We start from the raw sequence: 17727 nt of genomic DNA on the forward strand, positions 1-17727 counted from the left end.
CATTGGCATCATACATTTAACAAAGCCTGACTAAATTGACCTTTGGATCCGTTTCTACATATTAATGATCAAGCTATTTAATACACACAGTCATGTAACTAATTAAGAACTCCATTAAGTTAATCAAAGACTAGAGTTTCACAGGCGCATCTCTAACTCCACGAGTATTATGTATTAGTAGTATGTATTCAGCTTACAAAGAAAACAGCTTTTAGTTTTTACTTAACTTATTATTAAAGGTACAGTGTGTAGCATTTGGGGAGATCCTTTGGCTAAATTGAATACAACATTCTTAAGTAGGTTTTCTTCATTGTATAATAACAACCCGTGGTTTCAGTCCTGTCTCACGCTGCCGTTTTATGACACATGAAACACACAAATCCACAAAAAACAATAGAAAAGATAACCTACATTTTGTTTATGTGTGTACGCAACTACACATGCATTCAGCAGCAGATATTTCTGCTGTGTGTGTACTGTATGTATGTAATGTATGTACGTATGTATGTACTATGTATATGTATACTATACTAAATTCATCTCCTCTAATTTCCTTTTTCACTCTTCTTTTCATATTGACAAACTAGTGTTCATACCTCCCAATGTTCGGTATTTTACTTTCCATCATCTTTTTTTCTCATCCTCTTGTCTTCTCAATGATTCCATAAAGATCACCTTAAAAATTTTACAGTGGTTTGCATGCTTATTCAAATCATCAAATTAAAATAAAAAAATCAAATTAAAATAATCCTAATTTACTAATTTCTGAGTGAATCAAACATATTTACTTGTCCTACATAAATAAATAAGAACATATACTTTGCAAAACAGTACAATAAAACAAACACACTCACACACACGTATCCAAGCACGCTTTTACACCTTGCATGTTGCAACACAGTACAACACATTAAAAAGAAAAGTACACTGCAACACTCAGGAGACTACCCAGTGATTGCATGATCTGCCACAGAATAGCAGCTGTCTGTGAGCCGAAAGGAAGAGCGCAATATCAAATCTCTACCTGTTTGTCAAATAAAATCGTATTAGTCCAGAGTCCATCCATAATCCATTTTGTACATTGTGTTGACATTGATTGTTCATTTTACAAAACGTTAAATAGAAAGTGATTATTGCACGTATTATGCAACCTATATCAGAGTATGTGTCACAGAAATGATTTAAATGCTTCAATAGACGTTATTCTTTTGCCATTTTGGCACTGTGTATTAAGGACACAAAATAAAGTTAAGGCAATTCCAGTAATGCAGTATGAAACTATACAGATTCAATAGACACACATGTATAGAACTGCTAGAAATACAACAGTGCTAGTTCTCATCTACATCACACCTAATGTTGTCTCTCATAAAAGAGAATGTTTTCGCATGCCTGATCCGTCCCTCCATCCTTCTATTCAAGCGTCCCAGTGAGCCCCGACAGTGAACCAGTATGGAAAATACCAGGACCTGAAACTAAAGCAGCTAAATGGAATTCAACCAATGTTAATTCTATTATTTACACCTGTGCTTTTCCTACTGTTAATGTCAAAATGTGTTCTGTGAAAAAGGACTATGGTGTATTATAGAATGTATGTGCAATTTAAAATGTATAAAGATCAATATATGAGGAAGTGGCAGATGACCTTCAGATCACCTCAGGATTACACAAAATCTAATTAACCTCACATTAAAACACAGGTGAAAGCACCTCATATGCAGATTCAGGTGTAATCACCCAGAAAGCCAATAATGGAATGAAAACAGGCTAAATGCAGAGCAGCGTCAGGGGGCCCTCCTACGCTTTGACACCTACCCAGATATACAGTATGTGTGTGTGTGTGTGTGTGTGTGTGTGTGTGTGTGAGTTGGGGGGGGGTGATTTATAATTAATGCGCTGATTAGAATGTCATCACATAGATTACAAAAGTGAGCACACACACATATATGAAACACGCAACAAGGGGAAAAACAGTGCAAACAAACAGCACAACAACACACACCTCCACGCTTCACCAGGACACCCTACAGTCAGATATTGTGTTCAGACTGGACATCTCACCTTTACACTTTGAAGTTTTCTTTCTGTTACGGAGTAATTGCTACTTTAGTGCACAGGATTTAAGTCACTCCACACATTTGAGAAACATAGATCAGAAGTTGTACGTTTCTATCACTTGCTAACTTTTCATGAGTTCTCAAATATGTTCAGGTGTTAAAAATGGGTCAGTATGGTGGGAGCCATGTTTATCTGCAGTCAGTTTACAGCTGCTAGGTTTATTTAATTTAATTTTTTTGTTATAATTGACACCTGGAATGAATCCAAATATTGCAGATTTTTAAGCCAATCTCAACAAGTTGGAAAAGGAAAATATGAACCATGTGTTTCCACCAACTATTTTCCAAATGTTCTCAGGGCAATGACTAATTCTGTGAAGCATAGCATTTCATGGCTGCTTTACACTTTAGATGTTATAAATATATTACTTTGATGAATGACTCTGACTCCTTTGTCCATGCTGGGTAGGCGGCCCTTTTAATCTTTTTTTCTGGAGCTTTCTGGTGAAGTCGATGTATCTGGTTCGACTTTTGTTGCATGTCACTTTGTAACTTTGTATAGAAGACAAATTGCTAAAAGAAGAAATACACTTGAAATTATTATATTTTTTCAGTACATTAGTTATTTGTATTAAAGAGCATATAGTTATACCCCTTTACATTTATTCACCACCACCACAACCATGAATAGTTGGTCACTGAGCAGCTCCACCAGTAGAGGTGGAAGGTGACAGTACTTTTGGAGGGCATCTGGACAGAAGTTATAAAAGGAGAGGAAGGTTTTTATCAGTTCATTCATCAAGCTTGAACTGGCCTTTCTTCTTCTTCACTATCATTATTGGCAACACTACAGCTTTGCTGCTTCAGTATTCATGAACTGTTGTTATGTAGAATGATCCTCAATCTTTGCCATCGCTCTGACTTAGTAATCACTGTTCTGTTTCAGTCACTGCACCCAGCAATGTGATGCTGAAAATGGGATTACATTTATGAAACTGATGTTTGATAATAACGCTGTGATGAAATTGTAATGGAATTCTATACTGTGCAATCCATGCAACCTTCACCCAACCTCTTGCAGATATAAATAAAAACAGCAACGAGTTTGTATTGTTTCATAAAACTAAGCTGAGGACTAATTATATATTTAACTACATCAACACCATAAAACCACATTCTGCACTGAAGCAAATTATCAAACATGAAAATCAATACATGACAAAAATCCTAATGACATGCAGCCAAATGATACACACTGAAAGCACACACTGTTTTATTTCAATGTTTTTAGGTTGTTTTGAAAATTATGATTTCAATAGCTTCAGGAGCACAGGAAGAGGCTTACTCATCTGGGAAATTTCAAATATATGGAATAAAAGTGGTGGTCACTGCATTTTAGAGCTTGTGCAGACTGTTTTGCAATGACCTCAGAGACAACAACTTTGCCTTTGCAGTGATAGCAACACAATGTTTCCCCTTAAGTACATTACACTGGTGAAATGGTGTTTTCAGATCTCTAATACAGTAGGAGGCATTTATGATGGAGGCCCAGAAATACAAAGTAAAATAACATTTCACAAAACGGATGAACAAAACCAAAAACATAATGATATAACAAGTGTGCAGCTGTTTCTATCGGAGTTCAACAAAAATAGATGAACAGTATTGTCTGTGCTTGTGTAAAATGATCATACACAGTGTAATGAATCCCACATTTCACTGTCTTTATCTCACACGTTATAATTTTAAATTTCATGTTTAATTTATAGATAAAACCTGCAAAGACAATAGATAATTTGAACTGTTTTTGGTGTCGTATATAACTACAGTTACAATCAGCACAATTAGCCAACATCCTTCTGCAATCAGAACTGCTTCCTTTCTGGTTGTACTTTTGACACAATGAGCTCTGTTGGTGGAGAATTTAGGCTAAAAGTACAATTTAAAGTCCCAAAAAAAGACAAAGGCAGCTGACAAATCTGTTGGTATGACCTATGAATACTGTTTCTAGCTCAGACTGATATCAGTGTGTATTCTGCATGTCATTGTGAAATATGTTTATGATCTGTTTTGTGATCTTTTAGCCACTTGACTTTATGTAAAGCAATGTCAGATTGTTGGTTGGCCCACCACTTTGGTCCAGACTGAAACAACTCTATAACTTTATAACTATTGGATGGATTACCATGAAATGGTGTACAAACAGTCATGGTGCCTGGAGGATGAAGCATTATGATTTTAGAGGAAACAATGACTTATTTGTGCTTTTGAGTGAAATGCCTCCACAACTATTAGATGGATTGCCACGAAATGTGATAAACAATAATAAATCATAAATCTTTGTTTGTTCTTTTAGATTCTGTCCATCATATAGTTTCTCTAGCTGAGAATTCAATTTTCAAGCTCATTGGTTCATGTTCTTTTACTAGTAACCCAAACAGAGTCACCTGGGGCCAAGTTTTATTAAAAAAACCACACTCTTCATTTTGGGTCTCACCAGAAAACTGCCTGAATCCAGATCTATAAAACTACTTTCCAGTTTCCCTTACTGCATGACCATTTCAATGTATTGAGCGTACATAAGAGAAAAAACAGAGATGGTGTACGGACATTAAAGATGATTAAGTGTTGACGGCATGTTTACATATTAAGTAAAAGCAGACGTTTGCCATTTGCGAAAATATCCAAAATATAATTTGTTTCATGTTATCTGGATGATTAAATCTTTGTTGTGCTGTTGTGGTTCACTCTATTCCTCATCTCATCTCATCTTCAACCACTTATCCGGGATTGGGTCGCGGGGGCAACAGCTCCAGCAGGGGACCCCAAACTTCCCTTTCCCGGGCCACTCTATTCCTGTTGTTAGTTTATTGAGTGTTGTCATCAATGTTAAATGCCAGCATCACATCAGACTGATACCAGACTAATAAATGAGTCTCACATAATATTGGTTGTCATGGTGTGGTCATTTGGTTGACATATTCAAAACAGTGTGTCTACTTGGTCTGCACTGATGAATAAATATCTAATTTCTCTGCAGTCATAGTCAGTGAAGTATATAAATGTGGCCTCTATGGCACCAGAGGTGTAGACACACCTCTCCATCTGTGTTCCTGCTGCTGTCTAAACTAACTGATTAGCTTAGTTTGTTATGTTGTGCAGAGCTAAATGCCAGCATCAGACCAGACACTGGGCTTTCTACCAGACTAATAAATGACCAGCACCCTCCCACACATTATTGCACACAGTGACACAGTGTCAGTGTGTGTGCGCGTGTGTGCAGGTGTCTGTGTCTACAAAGTGGAAAAAGATAAGAGAATATAACTGTTTTGGCAAAATTATATTAATGGATTTGATAATAAGCCAAATGCTCCACAGTTTCTGATTTCCTACAAGAAAAATATGCAAAATGGTGAATGGCAATGTTTACGCATGGATCCACTAGTCTTGAGCAGGCTTTCTCTTACTAGTTAACTTTTGTCCTGGATAAATGTTTTATTAATTTATTAAAAAGAAAATTACAAAAAGATCAATCGTTCTGTTATGTCCTCATTAGCTTTTTGATTGAACTTATAAGACACACGCTAATAGCAAACAACCCATTATCTATCTATGTAAGAGGCAGTTAAATGGAATTTAAATGCACATTAACAACTTGCTTAGATTTAAGGAAAAGAAAATTGAAAAACTTGTGGAGAGTAAAAGGAACTTCATGCCATGTTATATAACTAAATTAGTGCATTATGTCAACGTAAAGATGTATTACTTTGCCTGCCGCCTTAGGTTTGTTTTATTACTTTTTTAAAGATGATCTTCTTTTTCACAAACCGAAGCTTTCACAGTCTTAAATTTGCTGCTTCAAATCATATTGCCCATTTCAGGGTTTGTACTAATAACTTCTGAGCTCATGCTTGATTTTAAATGTGTCAAATATGATGTAAAGTGCTTGACTTCTATTCCTCTGGCTCTGATTTCAAATGAGTTTATTGGCATTGTCAACTAGAGCATGCATTTAATTTAACACTGTTGTAGTTATGTTAGGACCATTAACTTCATGCAAGCAGTCCATCAGTCCATTAGTAGAGGTTGAATGGGGTGTGTGTGTGTGTGTGTGTGTGTGTGTGTGTGTGTGTGTGTGTTGGCCAGCTTGGTGGGTCCAAATATTCCTAGAAGAGTATGGCTTGTGTGACAGTTCTGGTTTATCTGTGTATGTTGGGTTAAAGTTTAACAGTGATGATAAATAACATCTCCTCTCCAGAATTGCTGCGGTCCTGAGAAAAAGCTAAGAGTTTGAAATTTTCTCCACTGGGACATTAGTTTGTTTATATGTATAGGAGTTTTGCTGATGTGCTTTTTGCTTCCAGCACTTTTCTCTGAAATAACTATTGAGTTTGAGAGAGGTAAATAAAATCAAACAGGAAATAAAAACAGTTGTTGTACTAATATGACATGACAGTGCAAATGTTGGTTGCAACTCACAAAAAACAAATACATTTGGCTCAGGAAGGTGCACAAGATAAAAGACAACAGTATTCAGATAATAATTGATTTTGTAGCTTTAAGCAGGTGAAGTGAAAGTCGTGTAAGCCGCCCCTGGCAAGACGGCACACTAAAGGTGGATTTATGCCTTCGTGTCAGTGTGTTACGGCTGTACGTTGGAGTGAGAATTGACTTATATTTCACAGGATTTAAGCTGTTAATCATAACTGAACCACAGTAGATGGACATCCTTTCTATGACAATATACAGTATGTCTCATATTATTGAATGGGAAGATTACAGATAATGAAAAGGCTGTAGTTACTACAAATAATATATCAAAATATACAACAGATTAAAAGATATCTAGCTGTCAGCTATACGGTTATATAAGACACAACGCAGCCTTTACCCTCCTCTGCTGCCTGTACATCTGTCTGCTCATGTGGTTCAAGGTGAACAGCTGAAGAGGAGAAGTGAATGTCAAAGGACAGACAGATTGAGAGTGCGATGGGAAGACATGAGAGTCACACACATCAACTCAAATTCTCACAGAAAGGGAAACAAACACTGTCAGCTACAGCCTATACTGTGGTAGATGCAGGGGAAGAAGAAGAATGACAACAGAATTGTGCAATATATTTTCTTTCAACACCAATGAAAGATACGTCTTGATAAGAATTTAATTGGCATACATATCATTTTTTTTTTTTTTCAAACACATAACCATAGAGTGAGTCTATTAGACTGATTCTGTGCAGTGTGAGCGACTGATGATGTTTTAGTGATGAAAGCATCTTTGTTTTTAGCTCCATGTGTTGCTTGCCCTACTGGACTACAACGATGCTTCATCTACAGATTTTAATATGTGGTGATTGGAATGACAGACAAAACAAACTCCACATTAGTCCGGTCCAGTATAATAGGAATAATGTAGATATTGGATGACAATTTACGACCAATGCCAACATTAGCGCTAATGCATGAAATAGTGAACCTTTTATGATCTATCAGAAGCAACATGGATGTTGGTGGAGTTTGGCAGTGCTAGATAAGGATTTCCGAATGGTGTCAAATGCACTGTATTTAAGGATCTGTTACATCTCATGCAAACATTGCTCTCACCTGCTCGGCTACATGATCCCACCATTTCAAGTGAATATTCAAGTGACAAATCTGCGTGCATATGACGCACTGTAGGCATATGTGTCATATGCCAATGTATTCTCATTTCTGAGATATATACTTGTAATGCGACTTTTCATTTGGACACATAGTACATCAAATCCACAACAAAAAATGTGTTGGAGGACTCACAGCTGTGACTGTTTGGACTGTTGGGATTTTAATAATAAAAATATATTTTCTCTGGTTGTGGAGTTATAGAGAAAATGAGAGCAGGTGGGAAGAAACCAAACAAGTTATTTTAAGTTCAGTGTCGGTGGAGCAGAGCAACATGATCTTTCCTGCCAGACCATTCAAAACAGCTTCTTCCTTCCTTGTTGGTGATGTAGGAAAATCATTTTCCCTCTGTGGTGGTGTTAGGAGTAAAATATTAATAGGTTCCATCCAGCAGGAAGTCCTCAAAGCAGTAGGAGAAAACGGTGTAAAAATAAGAAAGAATACAACACAAACAACAAACCACTCTCACACTCTTCATTGCCAGAGCTCCCTCTCACTTTACAAACAAGCTCCTCCAATGTGTAACAAAATTGAAGAACCACAACAAAGTAATGCTCAGTAATGCTGAGATCAGCAAATGTTTTGCATGTTAATGTTTTGTAAGGAATCAAATTCTCATCTGCATAATGGATCTATTATTGATTACTCATCTATTCATTTACGTTTTCAATGTTAATTAACAATTACATTTTGCTCGAATTTAAACTCTATGACAAGTGTCTAGAATGCATTGTTCATTTTCGTATTTTGGGGGATTTGTTTATTCATAAACATTTTCTGTTTCCCAACCTTTTTCTTTTTCTCTGAGTCACTTGTCATCGCTGAAATATTTTGCTATTAAAAACAAAAACAGATTTTTAAACATTATAGACACAAACTTGAAGAAATCCCTGTGAACAAACTAAATTCCTTTCTCTAATGTTTCATCTAAGATCTAAGGCCGCCCACGTACTAAATGTATGCACTTGTATATAGCACATAACAAACAATGTGCACACCGTACATGGGATACATAGCAGTGGTGTGCCAAATGTCTTCGCAACTACAAAACTAATAAGATAACTTAGGATGTACATCTGTGTATCTTCTTAAATCTTTAAATTGACAACACTGGCACTTAAACTGTGATGTGCAAGTCCTGTGATTTTAGCCTATGGTAATGATAGTTACAGAAAGAAACATCTTCCATGCTGTACACATTAGGAGTATCAAGTAGTGTATGGATTTGACCCTCTGGTGAAAAACCAGGCTAACGTGTAAACCTTGATAAGTCCTGTTTGGCCTTATCCTATCGTATCCTACTGAATAGAGGCAATGACAGAAAAGAACCAATTTGAAATAATTGGAAACATGTTTTAGCAGAGATGTAAGTACAGTACAGAATATACAAATATCACTAAGAATGTAGTGGGAAGTCACATAAAGACAAAAACACAGGGAAATTTGAATGAATAAAAAAAAACTCAACTTCAACAAATATTTCGTATTTGGTCTACGTTTTTAACTTCACTTCAAACCAAAGTTCAGTAATAGATTACATTCACATTCACTTGTGCAAGTGCATATCTGTAAAACAAAAAACCACACGGTATTATATGTTGTAGGGTGTTCTAAGGCAGGGGTAGGTTAACCTGAGGCATGAACGCCACCATTGGCACACGGTAGCTTAACCAATGGCACAATAGCAATACGTGTGCAAGAGAGCTTTTTTGGAAATGTTGATGAGCCCTCTCATCTGCATGCCAAATAACACATTTCACAGCCATTGCCAGTTGCGTGGCCTGTTATTAACGGTAGTTTGATTGTTTTTTTTCTCCCCGACCTGCATTTCACAAAGCCCTGCCCTATTCTGCCACTGATTGGCCAGTACTTGTTGCTTTCTTAGCAGAATTTGTTCCTTCAAAACATTTTGTCATATAGATAAAACAAATTATAATTCAGGTGGAATTGTGTGTCTCACAGATATATTTACTGCTGCAAGTGAGTAGCACATAAACTCTTAACTGAGAGGGTTGCTGTACTTAATAACCTGATATACTCTTGTTGTATCAATGGCACAGCATTAGCATTCATCTTATACATCAACGCAAAACTGATCATCTTAAAGCAGACTCAGGCCCTGCATGCAGGTCAGCCTCTTTCCCCTTCATTTTCTAAATTTTTCCAGTAAGTTGACTGAAGATGAATAGGAAATGTATTTCTGAGGTTTAAGTTAAGTCTTTAGTGAAGAACATTAGAGGCAACACTTGTTGTGCTGGACACATCACAAAGGTTCAGTCAGCACTTATGATCATAATGTGCAGGGCACCGTTTAAAATATTTTTTTTAGTCTCAAAGTATTTCCAGCCCTATATACAAATAAGGCAAAAATGGAGCTTCAGAGATATATAGTGTCTCAGCCTACAATATCTTGCATTTGAGTTTTTGGCAATAGTAGGGGTTGGATGACAGGAGCTACTTCACCGCTGGTTGTATAGAGGAGCAGAGCAATGCTTTATTTGGTGGCAAAAAACAAGCAATTAACACAGGTATAAAACTATACAAAAAAAGTCAGTGCTGTATATTGTGGTTGTGTGATTGAACCGAACACACTAATTTCATGTCATATTGTAAAAAAGAAGCAAAAGTGGTTGTATTGGTTTCTGCGTTTATCCCTGAGACTCTTTTGGGCACAATCCAGCTAAAAGCAAATCTAAATGAGCTATCATTTCCCACTCATGCATTCAAACACTGTATGTTTACACAGTAATAATAATTAACACATCAATGGGCCCTGCAAAATGTTTTGTGTTGGATACATGCAGTAAGTTTACAGTCAAATTGTAAAAGGAACACTTGAATATAAAACAATCAATAATTTGGTTGCATAACATTTCTCTCTAGTCAAAGGTAGTCTCCCACAGTGTCTGCATCAGTATCTGGATTGACTTTTAACTAACTGAGTGTTGGCTGGAGTCCATTTGCTGCTTATTGTTCATCATCTCTATCAGACCTCTGGCATACACTTAAACCATTTTGCCACATGGCCCTGCCTCTTGGCAACTCTTTCATTCTCATTAGAGGTCTTCAGGTCCGTGTAGTGACCGTACTCACTGATGGCGTCTTCAACACGAGTCATGTACAGCCAGCTGACTATCACACCAAAGAACTGGAGACAGAAAGAGAAAGGGAAGCTAAGTATAGGAAGGCAGGTCACCATTGAGTGCTTCTCATTTGTCTTAAATGTCTCCTCCTTCCATTCTCTTGTGTCTTAATCCCTCCCATGTTAGACATGAGGAAGACATGCAAGGAGAGGAATTACTTTCAGACAAATGAGATGTCTTTTCCTCTGAACCGTTATCTGAAGCAATGTCAGTTTCTGATGACAAAGGCAGAGCTGCATCACCTGATGTTGACATCTCTGCATGCCTTAGAGTTTGTATTTGCACAGATAATGCAATGTACTGTCACTACAAACAGTGCAGTAGTGACAATGGGTAATGTCTCTGCATGTTTTCACTCAAACAGCTTGACAAGCATCTGTTCAATCATTAAAAAACAGTATTTTGTATTTATATTGCAGATAATATTTATATTCCTATAACAGATCTGTCAAACCACATTTTGTAAAAAATACTGTTAAATATATCATATATACTTTCTACCTGACTCACAGGGACTTTTTACCAGCTGTTCAATTAAAATGTTTTCACTGCTGAAGGACAGCATATTATCCATAAAAGACCAAAAATTAAAAGAAAAAAAACAACTTTATGGTGATTTATAAAAGCTGTTTTTTGCTTCCATTATTAACAAAATCATTTTTGCAAAATATTGAATTGGAACTAAAATAAAATCTAAACCTGGTGGTGATATTGCACCTGAGTTGAATCAAATGTAATTTGTCCCGGTGATCAGCTGCAGCATCCAATCGACTTCCGATAAAGGGCCGTGTCAGAAAAATGACAGAGTGTGATGAGAATGTTATTCTGTGTCCGTCACGCCCATAGTGTAAGCGCAAAATATATGTAAATATTGGTTTATAAGTGTCACAGTATCTGCCATATTGTTTTTTTTAAAGCTAGAAAAATATCAAAGTCAGTTTCAAAAACCTTGTACCAAAAATAAGGCCTATTTTTTTTTTTTTTTTTTATCTGCTGATGTGTCAAAAGTTCAACTCTCACACAGCAAACCTAAATGAAATGGAAGAGCATGTAAAGCATTTTGTGAACATTGTACTGCATATTTTATCACTGTTGATCCAGTGATGTTGTCAGATGTACCCGATGCGAAGCAATTTACATTTTAGTCATCTGAGTTGCTTGCTTGAATGTTTTATTTCAGTGTGTATTTCTGCACAAACTGAAACTAAAGCTGCACTTGTTTAATCTCTGCCAGCTGTGAGAGTTTGCCAAACAAGTGCTGTACAAAAGTTATTCTGTGAAGGTCACAGGTACAAACAACACCTCTACCCTTTGAGAATAGCAAAAAGTTCAGTACAAAAATCATATAAGATCAACATATCTGTAGGACAAGTGAAACATCTCAGTCTTATAGTTAGCTGACTGTGTTGTGGGGACATATATCGAAAGTTACGAATGTAACTACGGTTCTATGAATCCTGGATGACCACCAGAGGCAGTGTTTAACACTGGATATCTTCTGTCTCGCGCATGCGCAGGTCAAGTCTTTATATCAACAAAGTCACCTGTGACCTCGGATGACCCCCGTCATCTATAAGTTCCGGTGTCATCCTGAGATCAGACCTACGGAATCTTCTCGCGAGATCACGGGATTCCGAGTGACCAAGAACTCTGGCGGTCATCCAGGATTCATAGAACCGTAGTTACATTCGTAACTTTTGTTCCATTTCATCCTTACTGACCGCCAGAGGCAGTGTTTAACACTGGATGACTTATATCAACAGAGTCACGAGGAATCCTAGTAGTACCTACCTCGTATAGCTCATATATAGCTCATCTTCCAAAAACAAAGCTCATATTATTTCATATTTATTCATCCAGAAAATAAGGACATTTTACTGAAAAGTTATTCATTATTAAATATTTAACAATAAAACATGGAATGGACTTCATCCTCAATTATACCTAAATCACATTACATTTTTTTTCTCTTAAAGGAGATGATTACACCTTCCTGTTTCTTCAGCTGATGGTAGTGTACATTAATGTAACTGTGCACACAGAGATCTTTAACTTTTGATTTACTTCTGCTTCACATTAGGCTTTACTACACTATAACTGTTTTTCATCAGACTACTGTACACGTTTGTAATTGAGGTTTGTACCAAACAACAGACCACCTTTCCTTATACTTGAAGAACAATTTGCACTGAGCACCATGAATAACAAACTGCCTTAAATGATGGTGCGTGACAAGTTTGTGTATATGTGTATATGTGTGTGTGTGTGTGTGTGTGTGTGTGTGTGTGTGTGTGTGTGTGTGTGTGTACCTGAGGCAGTATGATCCCTAATAGCAGTCCAGCCATGATCTTATAGTTGTCCATCAGCCAGATGAAGAAAGCATCAGTGCAGCCTCGGATATGGATGGTTTTAATCAAGGCCAAACGCTGTGAGACACAAATTGCTTGTTACTGTAATTTCAGTTTTCACAGTTAGTGGACACAGTCAAGGACTTGGTTATTAAAGTGTATTACTAGTTTAGTGAATTACATACATCTAAGACCAGCACCACATCATTCAACATTGTAACTAATAATCTTACATTTCATGTAAGTCAATCTTTTGAGATCTTACCTCTTTTTCCAACACCTTGTACCCACACATAGTGTTGGCCACTTCATTAGGCTGGAGGGGAGAGAAGCAGAGAGAAGAGATAAAGTTAAGAAGTAAAAATAATATGTTAGATACAGACGGAAGCCTGTGAAGAGGAATCAACACCAGAAGGCAAGTTTGTATTCGACCTTTAACATTAGTCGTGAAAACATAAACAAGACACACAATTACACACATCCTAACTACCTCTCTCATGCACACACAGAAGACAGTCCTGAACCGCAAGACTGCTGAAGACGTCACTAGAGAAACTGTGTGTGTGTGTGTGTGTGTGTGTGTGTGTGTGTGTGTGTGTGAGACATTGAGCTAGACACTGACCACAATACCTTTGACTGTAATGTGTGTGTGTAAAAACTAAAGTGTGTATATGCAAGCATTGTCCCTCATGACTTTGAGCTGGTGGTTTTTCATATTCAAATATTCAGATAGATTCATAAATTCAAATGAGATGAATCAAATGGCCAATCTCTCGTGGCCGTCTGGCAGAGGAAGAAGAGGAGGGGGGGAGTGATAACACTTTTTAAGTCAACATTAAGATTTTAGCAGCTGTATTTATAAAACTTTTTTTTTGATTTTTTTAACCAGTATTATGATTAATAGTAGGAACAGGAGGGTAGCTCACAACTCCCCACTGCCACTATCTTTTGCCCAATGATTCTGCAAAGTGCCTGACTGCAATGCATTCTTCCGTATGATGTATCATCATGTAACTAAAAAGGCAAAAGCAGGAATCAGTGTGAAGTTATGAGCTTGACAGCAGGAGTTGTTGTCTCTGCTCAATACATTTCAACGGATCAGGTGGGAACCCTTGCAGCTCGAATGTCAGAGAAGAAACACGATGCTCGATCAAGTTGGAGCTAATTGCTGCTTTGTGTTAATATGAACATACAGGCCTGCAACTACAAAGATATATACAAAGATTATAGAGTAGAAAACTACACTTTTGAGCATTGGAGCCGATAATAATGAGTCATTGGTTTTGTTCAATGAATGGGTGTGAACCTCAATACAACATCATATATAATATGGATCAAAATGATATATTAAGCCCTGTAAAAGACAGGAGTGCAGGAAATGGCAAAATTACTTTTATTCCATTAGATCTAACTAAGTTCTTTGTTATAATGTATATTATAATGTCTTCCTATAGAGTTTAAATGATGATATATCTTCCGGTTAATGTCGCCTGGTACTTAATACTTCCAAGAAAGTATCATAAATACATCTCTATATTTGCATATTTCTTGTTTGTTTGCCAAGAGGAGTCTGTTTTGAGGGCAACAGTTGTCAATCTGTCAGAGAGCTTGTATCACCTGCCATGTGTCGAGTCCAGTTATGAGACACAGTCCATCAAACTGTTGTCTGTCTCACTAAAAAGTTTTTGTTTGTTCTCTCTTTGCCTGTAAACTCTGGGGAGTGTAGGTGTACAAATTAAACGGTGCACACATGCTGTTTTGTGTTGGAGAAAATTGCCTGCTAGCGTGTCTGGCATGGAAAAGGCTTAATCACCATTATAAGGGTGATGAGATGTATTTTAAACATAACTCCACACTATTACAGCTATTACTGTAATGATATACAAACTGAACTGAGTGTTCAGGGATTCACAGATCCATCATAAATAAATAGAGCTAGGAACGATAAATTGTTTTCTCTTTCCGAGCACATGAGGTAATGTGAAAGATGCTAGGATCTGACACTGATCTTCAAAACTAATTAACACACATATACAGTATAAGTATGAGGGGTCTTTCTCAGCTCAGGGTGGTATTGGCAGCTATAGTTAGCAGGGAATTCTGATGGTTCCAGCATTTAACATACATAAAAATGATATGTTACGCTTATTTTTTAAGCAATAGCGGCCTTCAGAAACATTTTTTGCGGCTACTGAACAGGATATGAAATGCATGCATAATATTTGAATCATCTGCATTCCATTTCAACAGCTGACATTTAGTGCACTATTCAGCTACTGCGTCAAACTGCACCCATTTAACAAGCGTCAATCAGTTTAAGAACGATTAACCTATAGAAAGCTACTTGTTGCATAGCAACTACTGGCCGCTAGCAAATGTTGCATGAATCACATTCTGTCACCAATGCTAGTGCTGTTAGCTAATGAAAGCTAGCTCCCTAAACTAGCCCATAATGAGATGAGGAGAGTGCCTGTAAACCATTTGAGCTCATGACGGAACCGCTCTTTGTTTTATATTTTGTGGCTGTGTATGTTATATACAGAACAAAATCAGACAGAAACAAACCGCAATACATCTTTTTTTAGAAGAATTTCAACAGCTACCACAAACTCGTTAAGCGCATTAAAATCATGGCACGGTAACAGTATTGTACGAGCAGAAGTAGTAAATCTTGTTTGGTTATAATACTTGAATACAAGCTGTAACTGAACAGCTTATAGTTAAATTTGCTGCAATGTAATGTGGCAGTAGTAGTTAGCAGCAGTAGTGCAGTGAGGGGTAGAAATGGTGGTAATATTACCTGATGTAACAGGAAAACCATAACAGACAGCCAGTACATCCTACAATATAACAGTAAGCAGCAGTTTATATACTACTAAAAGTAATGGAAAAAGTTATACCCACCTTAGTAGTAATGCAGCAGGTATATGGGACACCGCAGGCTGATGGACCAGGTGCAGAACAGTTGTGGTACATGTTGACCGACCAGTCTGTATACTCTTGACCTCCACAACACTGAAACTGCCACAGACAAGAAAGATAGCAGAGTAGAGACAAGGGCCGAAATTGGAAGGAGGAGGAAAGACAAAAAGCAAGAGTTTAAGAGAGTGATGGGAGAGGATATAAGGGGAAGAGGAGATGAACAGAGTGGAGACATAGATAAGGGAGAGATAAAAAAAAATGAAAAAAAGAAGAAGTAAACAACTTGATAAACAATTTTTTTTTGACATTAGTAATGTCAGTAACATTTTGGGATGAAATGAGCCATAATTAACAACAATTTGCATGTAATTATGAGTCCGTTTTATATGTGAATGTCTCTCTCTTTTTCTAACTTTGCCACAATCAGTGTGGTTGGTCAGCTGGTGATAGGGCTGGGCGATAGGGTTGAAATCAATATTATGATACTACAATAAAGTAAAATATTATATTACAATATTATAAAAAAAATTCTGATGCAAATATATATCTCAATATGAGAAATCAATCACAAACAACACTTACAACTCTGACTCATAAATTTGGACAATATAAACAAAAATACATAAAAAAAAAAATGTATTTTTATCCAGATTACATATAAACAAATCATGGCCTTTGCAATTTAAGAACCTAAAGCTCTATTCGTCCTCTCACTCACATTAGAAATTATTATCATAAGTTAAAATACAAATGTATACTTTGACATGTTTCTACTGAAAAGCCTCACCTACAGTGTGTGACAGCTGCAGCCTCACAGACTGAACTGTTTGCTCCGGAATCTATAACACTTATAGCCTAAATCGACAAAATTATACAAAACAATTATTTTGTATTGCCCTCTATTTCAGCCATTATTAACAAACCCTGAAGAAAACAAAATATTATCACTTAACAAGGGAAATATACAAGCTTTGATAAGATATCTAGAGCACATTAATAATTATTGGCTTTGGCTGAGAGCTTTTGATTCACATTGATTAAAGCTGCTTCAAATATCTTCCTTGTCAGTTTTAACTGAATGTTACATGGTTTTAAGGCTGTTTAGGCAACCACGCTGCAGGGAATCCACGATGATGTTAATGTTAATTTAATAACCATCAAAATATAACCTAAATAACCTACCTTCTCATAGCAGCAGAAGAACAGGTGTAACATATAGTGAAAAGTCTATTTATAGTATAGATATATGACCGAATGTGGGATGACTAAATGCTTTTCAAAATTGTAATAAAAGAATTGACTGCCCCAGTTGTTTGCACACAAAATAGATTACACCAAATCCTCCTATAATGCCTCCATTCAGTCATTTCTATCTAATTTATGTTTTCACCTGGTAGCTGTGGCTGCACAGTTAACACTCGCAGAAAAACCTGAAAACCACACGATCAGCTCTGCTTTGTAGTCAGTGAGACAAATATTGTATTTGGGAATCAGAACGATAGTAAGAGAGGGAGAAAATAGGACAAAAGGTCAGACAGTAAGAGAGGACGAGACAAGAGATGAAGAGAGAAGATGAATAAATTAATACATATGAAG

General features: G+C 36.7%; 1 protein-coding gene across 2 annotated transcripts in view; it reads right to left on the reverse strand.

Moving 5' to 3' along the window:
• Nucleotides 1-8177: 8177 nt before the first annotated feature.
• The window catches only part of tspan15 (tetraspanin 15), a 28475-nt gene continuing 18925 nt past the window's right edge, over nt 8178-17727 (reverse strand). For both annotated transcript variants that reach the window (XM_068731101.1, XM_068731100.1), the window contains exons 5-8: nt 16114-16230; nt 13475-13525; nt 13171-13287; nt 8178-10866 (exon numbers count right to left, since the gene is read on the reverse strand). In XM_068731101.1, the coding sequence (XP_068587202.1) occupies nt 10705-10866; nt 13171-13287; nt 13475-13525; nt 16114-16230 (447 nt within the window). In that variant the 3' untranslated portion in view covers nt 8178-10704. The remainder of the gene's footprint in view (nt 10867-13170; nt 13288-13474; nt 13526-16113; nt 16231-17727) is intronic.

Source organism: Cebidichthys violaceus, unplaced genomic scaffold, assembly GCF_023349555.1.
Source record: "Cebidichthys violaceus isolate CVI_PGR_0920_01 unplaced genomic scaffold, fCebVio1.0.p SCAF_5, whole genome shotgun sequence".
Classification (NCBI taxonomy): domain Eukaryota; kingdom Metazoa; phylum Chordata; class Actinopteri; order Perciformes; family Stichaeidae; genus Cebidichthys; species Cebidichthys violaceus.